This window comes from Eschrichtius robustus, chromosome 13 (assembly GCF_028021215.1).
Source record: "Eschrichtius robustus isolate mEscRob2 chromosome 13, mEscRob2.pri, whole genome shotgun sequence".
Taxonomy (NCBI): domain Eukaryota; kingdom Metazoa; phylum Chordata; class Mammalia; order Artiodactyla; family Eschrichtiidae; genus Eschrichtius; species Eschrichtius robustus.
The window spans coordinates 57,324,033-57,338,734 of record NC_090836.1 but is presented as its reverse complement, the minus strand read 5'-3'; the positions used below and the strand labels follow the sequence as shown (position 1 = coordinate 57,338,734).

At 33.9% G+C, this 14,702-nt stretch overlaps 1 protein-coding gene across 2 annotated transcripts in view; it reads left to right on the top strand.

The window, feature by feature from the left end:
* The window catches only part of MDM1 (Mdm1 nuclear protein), a 28,572-nt gene that overhangs the window by 5,726 nt on the left and 8,144 nt on the right, over positions 1–14,702 (top strand). Inside the window, exons 4-12 of one of the 2 annotated variants that reach the window (XM_068560489.1) lie at positions 417–551; positions 4,360–4,527; positions 5,800–5,903; positions 5,985–6,084; positions 11,069–11,098; positions 11,433–11,608; positions 12,684–12,977; positions 14,011–14,123; positions 14,219–14,328. In XM_068560489.1, the coding sequence (XP_068416590.1) occupies positions 417–551; positions 4,360–4,527; positions 5,800–5,903; positions 5,985–6,084; positions 11,069–11,098; positions 11,433–11,608; positions 12,684–12,977; positions 14,011–14,123; positions 14,219–14,328 (1,230 nt within the window). The remainder of the gene's footprint in view (positions 1–416; positions 552–4,359; positions 4,528–5,799; positions 5,904–5,984; positions 6,085–11,068; positions 11,099–11,432; positions 11,609–12,683; positions 12,978–14,010; positions 14,124–14,218; positions 14,329–14,702) is intronic. The other variant, XM_068560490.1, reaches the window with a different exon arrangement.

The following is a 14,702-nucleotide window of genomic DNA, read 5'->3' as shown; positions in this document are numbered from 1 at the left end:
GGGGAAGGGGTGTCCCCAAAGCAAGCTGTGGACGAGGTAATGTGCTGTTGTTTTGTAGTAATATATTCAATTATGCATAATTGGTAGGAAGGGACTGAGAAATGTTATCTACACTTGATCTTAGCCAAAAGGCCGAGAAGCGATGAGAGAAATGTTATCTTTTGCTGGGATGCACAGTAATTCCTTGACGGTATTAAGGGAATTTTAAAGAGTTTGACAATTTAAAGGAAGATTAACAATTGAAGAAAGGTTTCTGTATGACGATGTGCATATAGTTAATGATACCGTACTGTACACTTAAAAATTTGTTAAGAGGGTTGATTTTTATGTTCTACGTTTTTTGCCACAGTTAAAAAAAAAAAGTTTGAATAGGTATTTTAATGACTTTGAGTGGGACTTTTTTTTTTCCCTAACAGTTGGATAGACTTCTACAGAAAAAAGCTGGACTGACTGTTGTTCCTTCACATAATGTCTTGAGAAATTCTGAATATCAAAGGCAGTTTGTTTGGAAGACCCCTAAAGAAACTGCTTCAGCTTTTGCAGCCAATCAGGTAGTTTAATGGATGCAATACATTTTTCTGGAATATCATCTAATCTAGTGTTGCAGATTTACATAGAACTAAGAACTGAAAGAAATTAGATACTTAAGAAGGCCTGAAGGTAGGTTCTAGAAACGTGAAAATGAGAGTTTTGCTAAAATCATCCTATTACTTCTGATTTATAGTAGTAATATTATACTGTCCTAGGCTACTGATGATCATTGTTGCCAGATCCATCACATATACTAAATATGAGACAGGGTAATGAAAACTTGAGGACTGGTAAGTTTTTGCATGTTGTGAATTTTTTTTATTTATTAAAAAATTGTTAAATTGATTTTATTCTGAAATGTTGAATTTTGTTGACTAATATATTGCATGTTTTCTGTCTTCTAAGAAAGGTGTAACTGCTTTGGATATTTATTTTAATAAGTACAAAATAGGTTGAAAGTGATGCAAGATATATAATTTTGTCCTTATATCAAATGAGCAGTGATAGGAATTGTCAGTTTAACTATATTTATAAATTCAAAAGCTATAATGGTAACTAAATGTGGTATTAGGTTTCATTGTATCCTCACACAATTTTAGTATTAGACTACCGTTACTAATATATACTCTGTTGTTTTACTACTATAATTCTCCAGACAGTTCTTAGCTCACTTATGTTCTTAACCATACTCCTAGGCTTAGGTAGGAAATACTTCCATTTAGAATATCCCCAGAGGCTTATGACAGCTTAGTCTTTTCTTTCTCACTCACCTGTATACTTTATACACCCATAAGGACCGAGAGGATAATTAGATTCAGCAAGACAATAATAACATGTCATCTTACACTAAGATAGTACCAGTGTTATCCTACAAATTGTAGCAGCTTTAGGCTTACTTGTTACTCAGTTTTTAAAAAACTGAAATTTATATAACGTTTTAGGGACACATAAAATAACATAAATCAATACATACCCTTTATAAACCTAGTGAATAGAATCAGTACTTCTTTTGCTGGCTCACAAGTGTTCTTGGATAGAAAGTATACCTACAAAATTACTTACAACCTAAAAATTGTGACTGTTCAATTTTTGTAGAATATCTTACCTTTAAGGTAGAGGTGATTCAAATCAAAGCCCTGTTGACAACTTCTGCATACTTCAGTGAAAGCATTGTGTAGAAATGTTCTTTTTATAGTATCAGAAGTAATAAATCACTAGCAATACCTTCACTACTAGCTTTATTGCTTTCATTAGTGAGGGTTTCAGAGAATTTTTTTTGGAAGCAAATGCTCTTTGTTAGTTGAAAGCATATCAGTTTTCAGGTCTGTGGATTGAAGAGCTCTGTGACAAACTTTCAAAGCTTGTTGATAGGGAACTTCTAAAGGAGCTGTTCCGTTCTATTTTATCAGACACCTGTTTTCTGAAAGGATGTCTTATATTAATATGTAAAGGAGTCAGAACAATTTTTGGCAGAAGAGTCCTTGAGGTTATACTGTACTTAAAAAGATACACTGTTTGGTTGTGATCTGTATGAAGGTGTATTATTCAGCGTTGTGAAGCAATAATATACCTTATTTGAACTCCATATCTTATCTATTTGCTTTCTTTGTAATCAGTGGTAATATACCATGAAATGGAAACCATATTATGAAATATTAAGGATAAAAGAAAACATTTAAAAATAGAAACATGATAATTACCTGTTTTTTTCCTTGCTTTAAGCTAAAAATAAGCAAAGGAAAAAACCTGAGCAAATGCATATGTCAGATACTCAAAATGTTAAGAATTTTTTATTGTTGTAGGAGGAAAAAAAATTCATGTCAAGGAGGAAAAAAAGAAAGACAGAGCTGACAACAGAGTTGCTTTGTAAAGCTAATGTGTATTTTCATATTATTAAAATCTGCCTATTTTACTATTCTCATTACCAAACTAATAGGGGGGTAGGGAACTTGGGGGAGAAAAGATATGGTTCATTATTTCTTTTGGCTTAAGCATTATTTGATTACAATAACTATTATTCAAAACATAGTAATGAGTAGAGAAAGTTGACCTTTGGATTTTCTCTCCAGCTTTACTGAGGTCTAATTGACAAAAATTATATATTTATGATGTACGATGTGAAGTTTTGACGTATGTATTCATTCTGAAATGATTACCACAATCAAGCTAATTAACACATCTATCACCTCACATAGTTACCATTTTTTTGTGTGTGTGGTGAGAACACTTAAGATCTATCCTTTTAGCAAATTTTAAGTACATAATACAGTATTGTTAACTATATTCATGCTGTACTTCAGATCTCCATAACTTATTTATCCTGCATAATTGAAACTTTGTACCCTTTGACCAACATCTCCCCATTTCTCCCACCCCCTGGTCCCTGGCAACCACCATTCTATTCGCTGCTTCTATGAGTTCCTTTAGATTCCACATATAAGTGGGATCATATAATGCAGTATTTGTCTTTCTGTGCCTGGCTCATTTCACTTAGCATATGTTCTCCAGGTTCATCCATGTTGTTGTAGGTGAGAGGATTTTTTTTTTTAAGGCTGAATAATAATACATTTTCTTTATCCATTCATCTGTCCATGGACACTTAGACTGATTCCATATCTTGGCTACTATGAATAATGCTATAATGAACATGGGAGTGTAGATATCTTTTGAGATACTGATTTCATTTCCCTTGGATATATACCTAGAAGTGGGGTTGCTGGATCTATTTTAAATTTTTTGAGGACCCTCTATACTGCTTTCCATAATGGCCATATCAATTTACATTCCCACCAACAGTGGACAGGGGGTTCCCTTTTCTCTGCATCCTTGCCAACACTTGTTACCATTTGTATTTTTGATAATAGCCATTCTAACATGTGAGGTGAAATCTCACTGATGTTGATTTATTCCTTGACGATTAGTGATGTTGAGCACCTGTTCATGTACCCGTTGGCTGTTTGTATGTCTTCTTTGGAAAAAAGTTCCTTTGCCCATTTTTTATCAGATTGCTTTTTTTTTTCTATTGAGTTTTATGAGTTCTTTATTATTTTGAATATTAACTCTTTATCAAATATATGATTTGCAAATATTGTGTCTTGGTTTGATGTAGTCCCACTTGTTTATTTTTGCTTTGGTTGCCTTTGTTTTTGGTATCAAATCCAAAAAACCATCATCAAGACCCATGTCAAGGAGCTTAGCCTATGTTTTCTTCTAGAAGTTTTATGGTTTCAGGGCTTACGTTCAAGTCTTTAATCCATTTTGAGTTAATTTTTATGTATGGCACAAGACAGTGGTCCATTTTCATTCTTTTGTGTGTAGCTGTCCAATTTTCTCAACACCATTTATTGAGGAGACCCTTTCGCCATTGTATGTTCTTGGCTCCTTTGTCATAAGTTAATTGACCATATACACGTGAGCTTATTTCTGGACTCCTTATTCTGTTCCATTGATCTATATGTCTGTTTTTATGCCTCTTTGCCCATTTTTTAATTGGGTTGTTTTCTTGCTATTGAGTTGAGTTCCTTAAATATTTTAAATATTGACCCCTTATGAGATGAATGCAGATATTTTCTCCCACTCAATATGTTGTCTCTTCACTCTGTTGATTGTTTTCTGTACAGAAGTTTTTTAGTTTGATGCAATCCCATTTGTCTATTTTTGCTTTTGTTGCAATGGATGTTAATTAGACATGTGAAATGAAATTACAATCGTATATAATTTTCCCTTTTTTGTATCCTATGATTCAACTTTATACGTGAAATTTTTTAAGCAATTGAAGAAGTTCTATATATTTAACAAAAAACTAAACTAAAGTAATTTTTTTTTAAGGTTTTCCACAATAAAAGCAAATTTGTTCCACAATTCAAAGGTAACTCAGTCATCCATGAAACTGAATACAAAAGAAATTTTAAGGGTTTATCTCCAGTGAAAGAACCAAAACGAAGAAATCATTTGAAGGAGAACGGAAATTTTGAAACAATATCTCCTGAAAAGAAGGTATTTGTCAGTTCTTTAAACAAAATAAAATCCTCATGATTTGAAACTCTCCACATTTTCTTTTACTTACCACCATTTGGAACTTTACAATTTCTTTTTACTTATCACCATTTGAGATTTTGTTTTTAGCCAGTTCACTAATTTGTTTATTTATTCACTAAATGTCAAATGTTCATCTAGCACCTGGTAGAAACCAGGCACCAGGTAGGTACTGAGAATACAATGATAACTACACTAAGCCCTAAGCAGTTCTTGGGTCAGTGGGGAGACAGATCTAAATAATTAAGTATAATACAGTGCAGCGAATGCTTAGCAATACAGCAGGTAAGTCTGCTATGTCTAATATCAAATGATTGTCCTTATAGTAATGTGAGCTCCAGGGGTTACAGTGGTGATAGAAACACATACTTTAAATTAAATAGTGGAAATCAGATAGAAACACACATACACACATGTATTTTAAACCATAGCTTTAGTATGCCAAATTATAGCAGGTATAATTCACACGATTTACCTTGGTATATACAAACACCTACTTCTCTGTGTGAAATTACAGCTGTTTCAGTTACAGCATCAGGTTAAAATTATTGTAAATTATAGGTAAATCAGGGGTAAGTCCTATTTTTTGATCTCCTGGAATGTCATACCTGAAAAGTTATGGGTTCTAAGAATAAAAATTATATGACTAAAAGTAAAATGATTTATATATATATATAAATATACATATATAAAAATTATATATGTATATATATGTCATACATATATATTATATATGATGTATATGTTTAATAATGTATATACTTTTTGGGCCTATGATGTTCTTGAAAAAAAAAGAATTGTTAAGTTATTCAGTAAAGCTGTGTGCTAACTTAACAGTAATTAAATGGAAGGTCCCAATGAGTAACAATTCAATGTAAACTTAGAATATCAAGGGAAAATGTAAGACCAGTGTTCAATAGGTCGTTAACATAAAGTTTATTTATTTAGATGTTTGTTAATTAAAATTTTCTCCTAGCCAAGTATCTAAAATTTTTATTGTTAGAAAATGAAACCATATCCTGAGCTATATACTTCAAGAAACTAACCAGATACACTAGTTTCAAAACTTGCTTGTTGATTTTTTATGATTTCTATGTTATCTTTAGTAGTTAAATCTTACTTTTAAAAACAGAATTGTAATTCAGTATCCGGTTATACTTTATAACATCTTTGTTTTCACTTTAATGTATAACATAAATTGAGCATAAAAAGTTTAAATTATTTTCATTTTAGTATAATAAAACAGATGATCCTTTAAAATTAGAAGCAGAGATGGAATCAAAAGACTCAAACCCGCCTAAAAAGAAACTTACTCCTTGGAGACATCAAAGGCTTGGGTATGTATTTTGTAAGAAAAATATCATGGTATTTAGATGATCAACATGGTGAAATATTTACTCTCATTTCATTTCTGTTAGGAAGGTGAATTCTGAATATAGAGCAAAATTTCTGAGCCCAGCCCAGTATTTATATAAAGCTGGGACTTGGACACGTGTGAAGGAAAACATACCAAATCAGGTGAGTATATAAGCTCAAGAAGCCCACATGTTCTTTGGCACTATATCAGTTTAATTTCACAATAGTTTCACCTAGTAATAGAGACGACAATATGAAAATGTATGATGCGGTAATAGCACTAAAAGTATCAGGGACTTAAATTGTATGTATGAGGATATAGTTTATCAGTGTGTTTACTTTTTTTTTAAATACTAGCTTAGAGATTAGTATTATTATAAGGTCTTTAAAGTTAAAAATGTTTTTAAAATCAAATATTTATGTTAATGAAGTCAGTTTATAGAATTGTAGCATTATAGATTTGATTATTTTATAACCTTCAGACCCCTACTCTCTCAATTCAAGATTGATTAATTTTTCAAGATTAGTTTATCTGACTGACGTGCCCTGTTAGCATGTACTAATAGTGCAGTCTGCAAGCACAAGGAAGGAGTGGCTTGTGCTGATAGAGGTTTGAGTTCTAGTGTTGGGATACCCTGACATATGGGAGAAATTCTGAGGATCCTAAAGAAAGGTTGGAAGAAAAGGGTAATTCTAGAATTGGTGAGTGCTAGTTTAGTACTAGCTTCTTATAGCCAAAGGATAAATGGTGGAGCTTTTTTGGTTATTGTGTAGTTAGCATCTTTTAAACTACATCTTGATGGTTTGCTCCCCTTTTTGTGTGAATAAGCTAAATGAGAACATTTTGGATTAGACATTATAAAGAGAGGGATAATTTGGATGGGGAATGAATCTTATTTAGCTCTGTACTTTGAACCATGGCTAACAGTTATGTGTAATGAGCCTCTGGCACTTTGAGCTCTGGCACTTTGAGCTTCTGGCTCTTGGCTCTGGCAGCTCCCAGACCTATGTCCTGGTGATGATATTGGGTTGGCCAAAAAGTTCGTTCAGGTTTTTCCGTACGATGGTACAGAAAACCCGAACGAACTTTTTGGCCAACCAAATATTACTGGGGGCAAAATTTCTATACTCACCCTGGTGAAATCAAGTTAAAAATGAGAGCATTGAAAGCAGCCATGACAGAAGAAAGGAATTGAGTCAGTTTTGAATTCTTGAGCAGTTTCTGACCATGCCAGACCTCGGTGAGGATCTCTGTGCCTGAGGAGTCTGATGGGGAATGAGGGAAAACCCCAGGCAAAGGCAGGAACAGAGTGTGGCCATAGAGGGCGTGTGTGGCCAGTTGCTAGGTGTCAGCCACTGCCCTGTCGTGTTCGGGTACTTCACTAGGTTGGGTTCATGAGAAGCTCCTTGTTTTGGAAAGATTATCCCTTAGTCTGAAACTTCTTTGAACTAAGATGTGTTGGTATTTAGGCCTCAGATCTAAACATTTAATGGACTCAGAGGACTGTTATGTCTGGAGTCGTGATAATGTGACAGTCCTTATCAGAGGACTGTTATGTCTGGAGTCGTGATAATGTGACAGTCCTTATCAGAGGACTGTTATGTCTGGAGTCGTGATAATGTGACAGTCCTTATCCTGCCCTTGTGGAAGAGAACATTTTTGTTTTTGTTGTTAATTTAAGATCGGTCTTTAAGATTTCCTATTATAATATCTTGGTAATGTGACTTTTCTGAAGGTTTGTTTTATTAATTGCTATTGGTGGTTGAAAATGTTTAAATTAGTAGAATAGTTTGCCTTAACTTCATGGTCAAAATCATTCAAAAAAACAAATTGGAGTTAGAAAAGAATAAGAATTTTTAGTTATGAGGTTAGCGATCACTGATAGTGATAATAGTTTTAGTCGATCAGGTCATAGACATTTAATATGGGCCATATTTTCTTATATCTTACATTTTTTTCCCTGGAAGATACTGTATGTGGCTGATTTTGAGGTACCTACATATAAGGTACTCCCTCATTTTCCTACTCCTAACATTTCATGGAATATTATTCACACTCGTCAAATGCATTTGGACATCAGCGACTTTTTTATCATTAGAATATTAACGCACTTTGAATCATGTTACAGTTTTCTAGTCCACGTATCATCTTCATTTCCCTCTTTCTTCTTTGAGATATTGTACTTTTTTAATCTATTTATAGTCTAGTCACTAGATATTTTATCCTGTGTCCCAAGTTCCTATTCACATAACATTAGGGATAACATTAGGGTAGTTGGTTTTATTTGTCCAGTGGTTGTATATTTGTTATCTCTATACTATAACCAGTGGCTCTATTCCTCTTTAAAATGCTCGCTTGAAGGCTGTTTTTTAATAATAATCAGCAACTGCAACTGTTAAGTCCAATCCTCAGAATAACTACTGGATCTGTGTTAAATGTCTTTTTTTCCTGATTGTTTGGTAGTCTTCTAATCCTCCCAACTGCAATGGTTGAGATAATTTTTTTCTAATGTGTCTTCCAGAAATAGGACTTTGTTTCAAGATGAAGTGCCACATTGAGACATTCTGTAATTTGACAGACATTGTAAGGACTTTTAGGTATAAGATGACTCTTCATTTTCAGGGGATGATTTTGAGAAAAAGGAATATTTTATTCCCCAGTTTTCTGAGTTTGAATTTTTCACATATAAATTTTAAACAATTCAGTTGAATTCCTAATTTGGGAAAAGAAATCCAGAAAGGAAAACGTTCTACTTATAGCATTTAATATTATGTAACCTGATGGTGTTACTTGACCTGAAAAGGGGTGTGTGTGTGGCTTTAACTGAGTTAGGCATGGTTTATTCGTATCCTTTTTAGTGGCTCCTTTTTTTGGCTGTAGGGATTGTTTTTAATACTGAGTTCACACCATTGATTTTTTTTCTCTTTCTAGTAGAACACCTTACTTTGGAAATATCAGCGTCCTATTTTTTCATCTTAGTTTAGGATTACAGAAGTTTAAAATCATGTATTTGTAAAATATAACATTAGTACTAAGATTATTAACAAAGATTGCTAATAAAGTCAATTTAAAACATTGAGTTTTGAATGTCAGTAACAACAGAAATGAATAAAGTTTTACAGAATTTCTGTATCTCCCCTCCCTTCTTTAAAAAAAATTGATGTCAGATAAAACTGGGTCACTGTGTACATGGAGGGGATGTTCGTCCATCCTCTCATTCATCAATCAGTGAGGTCCTCCCACATGGATAGAATGCAGCCTTCTCTGCAGCTCCTTCCCACTCCACCCTACACACAGTGCAGGACTGGTAGGACCCCCTTTTGAAACCACTCCTTCAGTTTATATCTCATTTGTTCATTATGGCATAGATCTTACCAATATTATGATAGTGATTTATCATATAGGAGGAGGTCGGCCTGCTCTACCAGATTGCGAGCACATTGAGTGCAGGAACTTTCTTGCTTATCTTTGCTACCAGCCGTCTAGGTTAGGCCTAGCGCTTAGTCCATACTCAGGACAGGTTGTGGAATCAATGTTGAAAGGCTACATTCTCCCTCACCTCAAGGAGTTCATAGGTTAATGGGGAAGAATGGCACAAGCAGTAATTCCAGAAGAATGAAATAAGTACTAGTGGGGATATGCACCAAGGGCTTTGAGAACCCAGGGGGGAGGAAGTGATCCTAAGGCATGAAGATTTTATCATGTAGGTGATGGAGTGACCATGACACATTTGAAGCATGGGGGTACTTATTAGAAATAAAATCTGGATTATATCAAGGCACTTTATTACAAGGTTCCCATGCATTCAGAATACACTGGTTAAGAGTTCAACAGACTCAATACCTATTAAATGCAAAAACCGTTATTAGTAATTTTCTTTAAAGTATAAGAGTTGAAAAAAATGATAAATGAACATGACTTAATTTTTTTAACAGTGAAGAAAACAATATTTTGAATTATCTTTTAGGAATGTTTCAGGTTTGGTTCATTAGAGCAGTAGGACTCTGTTGGGATTATGTGTTTTCTTTTGCCCTGGCAGGCGCTGTCCTTTGCTTTGTCTGATTCCCTAGAGATGTAGCACTTGCATCCCTCTGCATCAGTAGTATTTCCTTAAGGAGCTGAGGATATGTTTCTCCAGTTGCTTTTGCAATGCCAATTTTCATTATTTGCTTTTTTGCCTTTAAGTGAGAGAAAAGCAGTTTGTTTTTTTTTTTTGGCTTTTATTTTATTTTTTTAACTTTTTATTTTATATTGGAGTATAGTTGATTAACAATGTTGTGATAATTTCAGGTGTACAGCAAAGTGATTCAGTTATACATACACACGTATCTATTCTTTTCCCATTTAGGTTGTTACATAATATGAGAAAAGCGATTTTAGCAGACAGTATCCAGGTATCCTTTTAAGGCTAATATTTGTATTTATGATAGGAAAAAATTATACAGTTTTTTGAGAATAAATTATTTTAAGCAGATTATTCAAAACTATTTTAAGCTGCAACTTAATTTTTTTACATTGTGGAATTGTATTCAGGGAAGCCAGAAGGTGGCAGCATGATGTATAAAATGAAAGGGTTTCAATGAGTATAAAAGACTCCTTTTCATGTGAAAATATGTTATTTGCATATTAGGGAATTCAAGTCACCTTATATTAATAGTTCATCAGAACTTTTTTTGGTATCCTGTTGCTTTGTCGAATATATTACAGTTATTATTTTGTGGGATATCCTTTTAAATTATGTATTTAATACTGGTTTTGCTGATTACAAGGGAATGTTGAGGAATTTGGAGGGGAAAGCCTCATGACTCTCTCAGTGGAGCTTCTGTAGTAGTAGCAGCAGGTGTATATAAGCCTAGAAGTAAAGACTGGGGCTAGGGGTTTCTGGCATGTCAGTACTCTTCCAGAGGTGGGGAAATAGTAATTAGGTTACCTTGTTGCAGACAGCATTCCACCCATGCAAGAATGTGGTTGATTTTCAAGGCAATGTTAAAGTGTCTTGGTTACTGAAAATACTAAAAAAAAAATTGATTGACAAGTTTGGTATATATCTAGAAGGAAAAATAATAAGGTATTTCAGTGATTCCCATTAATATTCAATTATGGCATTAACCTGTCATTAAGTATGTTTCTGTATTCCTCCCCTAGGGTTCTCTAAATGCCATGTGGTATGCGGAGGTTGGTTGCTTTTGAGTTTTTAAATCTGTAATAATGCATAGAGTACTTGTGTAATTTCAGTTGAAGTAAGAAGTAGGTGTCAATATTTTTCTTAGCTGCTGCAAATTTCTCCCTGCCTGCTGGCCTGAAGTAAAATAACTGCATTGTGCATCAGCTTGACTGTTTTAATTTCTGCTTAAAAATGCACATAGTCTGATGAATGTATGTGGCTACTTTTGCCTTTCTTTCTCCTTGGTCTCTGGCTGTATTTGTACAATGTCTTGGATATGCTACCTGGTGATATTTGCAAAGGAGCATTTACAGTGATACATGATGTCTCAACTCTCCTGCATAGGTTAAAGAACTCCGAGAGAAGGCTGAGTTTTATAGGAAACGAGTTCAGGGAACTCATTTTTCTCGGGACCATCTGAATCAGATTCTGTCTGAAAACAACCACTGTTGGGATGTCTCCTCGACCACGAGCTCAGAAGGAACCATTAGTACCAACATTAGAGCGCTAGATCTTGCTGGGTGAGATGTTATTTGTGGATGGTGGAAAAGTATGTTATAGATTATGTAGATCATGGAATTACATAGGAAAATGATATGAAGACTCAAAAGTTGTCTAGTCAAATGGAAATATACTAGCCACTTATTACATTTCATTATTTTTAGTTTATTCTCTATGAAAAGTAAAGCTATACATACTTGCTTTACACACTTGGGTAGAAATAATACATAATTTAAATCTGGAAGATTGGAGTTTATAATATTCCTTCTTAGCAATTAAGAGTAGACTAGAGATGACTATACAGTAGACGTAAAAAACTTTAAAAAGTAAAACAAAAAGAAAAAGGTAACAATAATAAAAACTTAGAGAATATTATCTATTAGTACATTTCCATTATCATTCATTAATGGATTTTTGTGGTTAATATGGAACTTCCACCCTGATTCTACGGAAGAATTCTCTGCTATTTTGGGTTTTAAAGTGAACACAATTAAACTGTTTCTAAGAGGAATAGCACATCGATTTGTAGCAAATAAAATAGTTTTTGGTTTTTATAGTGTATTAGTATAGCCATACATACCAAATTAACTCTAAATTCTAATTATGTGACATCTGATTTTAAAAGTTCATCACAGAATCTGTTCTTTAACAATGACTTGAAAAGATTAATATATCTAAAATATAAAATTTGAATCAGCTTATTTGATCCATAAGTACACATGAGTTTGTGCACAAACCCTAACTGAGTAACTGAACAAGTTAGGCCATGTGAGGGGGTCCTAGTTTATGTATGCAGAGGCCACTCGAGAGATACATGTGAGTTTTATCAGCAGTGGTGCAGGCATGTATGTGTGATGGGAGGAGTAAAAGGAGATAAATATAATTTATTTTGGAATATTTTAATAGATTGTAACTTTAACTTCTATTGTAAAATGAACTCTTAATTCGATTTTTTTCTTCAGTATCTGGGCAAGGCAATATCAGTGGGAAACAGAGTTGTGAACCATGGAAGGCAATGATGGACTTATTAAAATAAGTATCAATTAGAAACCTCAAACTACTCAATTTAAAATAAAACTTATTTTTGTTATGCAGAGATCCTACAAGCCATAAGACTTTGCAGAAATGTCCTTCTACAAAACTAGAAGAAAAAAGACCTATCTTGGAAGAACAGCCCCAGAAAACTACCACAGAGAAATTGGGTGTGTCAGATGCTCCCATACCTGTTAGAAGGCGTCTGGCTTGGGATGCAGAGAACACCACTGAAGACACACAGAAACAGCCAAGAGAGGAGGAGGAAGAGGAGGAAAGGGACAAGCAGGTTAATGTGGGAGAACTAGAGAAGTTGGAAGTACAGGAAAAATCTAAAGCAGACAAGATAAAAGAAGGGTGAGCGTTTTAAATTAATCAGTATATAGATGCATTATTGTTCACAGTTAATATGTATTTCGTTTTGTCACTAATTAATTATAGTGGTTTACACTTTTGGTTTTATGACTAATAAAGAGCAGATTTTACTTTAATGTCATGAAATAGGCATTTCTTTATGGTTTATATAATTTGATTCACTCAGGTATTTGAGTCACCATTACTTGGTAATTGAACACTTGAACATTGAGCTACTTGGGGAGGAAGTAGTTAGGGTTATTTTCATTTATATCCTGCTAACTATGATTTGCTAGATATCTCTGGAAGTATGACTTTATGACTTAAAGAAAATAACTGATATTCTTTACTATTAGATGGTTATACTACCAAAAAGAAAGAAAAGATGTTTTGTAATATTAAAATAAGTGATTTCCTACCAAATGTAAAATAGATAGCTAGTGGGAAGCAGCTGCATAGCACAGGGAGATCAGCTCGTTGCTTTGTGTCCACCTAGAGGGGTGGGATAGGGAGGGTGGGAGGGAGACTCAAGAGGGAAGAGAGATGGGGATATATGTATATGTATAGCTGATTCACTTTGTTATAAAGCAGAAACTAACACACCATTGTAAAGCAATTATACTCCAATAAAGATGTTAAAAAAAATTTTTTTTTAAATAAAATAAGTGATTTCTGCAAATAGCTAATTTCTATTGATTTATATGCAGATTGCTTTGGGGAGTGGTTCTCTACCATTGGTTATGGTATTTTTTTGTCCATAGTCCAACGCCCTTATCATTCATTCATGAGTTTTGCAGCTAATATGGAACTTAGGTTCTGATTTAATGGAAGAATTCTCTGGTGTGTTGCTGACTTGCAGTGATCTCACCTCTCTTCCAATATTCAGTTACTCTTAACTGTGTGTAGATTTGTTTATTTTTTTCAGAAACAAAATGCCCTTCTCTTATAGGTTTATAGTTTAATTGCATAATGATGGCAAAGTATTTTTTTATTATATTTTCTGGAGGACATGCTTCATAATTGTTTTAATTTGTAGGTCGGAATCGTCTTCTGTGTCCTCAGGAAAAGGAGGCAGGCTTCCTACTCCAAAGCTAAGAGAACTTGGTGGAATCCAGAGGACTCATCACGATCTTACCACTCCAGCTGTTGGTAACAGGCAAACACTGTGCAGTTCTTATTTCACCTGCTTTCTCTACATGATAATTTAGTTTAATCAAAATATAGCATCTTTTGCATTTTTCCAGGTGGTGCTGTTTTAGTGTCTCCATCTAAAGTGAAGCCTTCAGTTGCAGAACAGAGAAAAAGAATGTCCTCTCAGAATGGCTTAGAAACTTTGAAGAATGATTTTAGGAAGGTAAATATTTATATTTTGGAGAAAAACATCTCTTCAGGAAGTGATTATTTTAGTCACATGCAATAAGTGAATGAGAAGTTCAGATTTTAGAAAATTCTGCCTATCATATATGGAGATGATGCTCTTAACTTACTTTCAGAAGGCAAAGGCATTGAATTGTTTTTTTGGGTAGTGGCACTGTATTTCTGCTATACTTTCAATTTTTGTCAGTAGTGACAACAGGAAGAGAGAGAAGAAAAACAATACTATTGATTGAGCATCTTCTGTGGCAGTTTTGTTCCAGCTATGTTCCAGGTGCTGATTTAACACTAGAGATGTAGCAGTGAAAGGAGCAGGTAAAAATCCTGGCCCTCACTGAACTTACATTCTAGTGG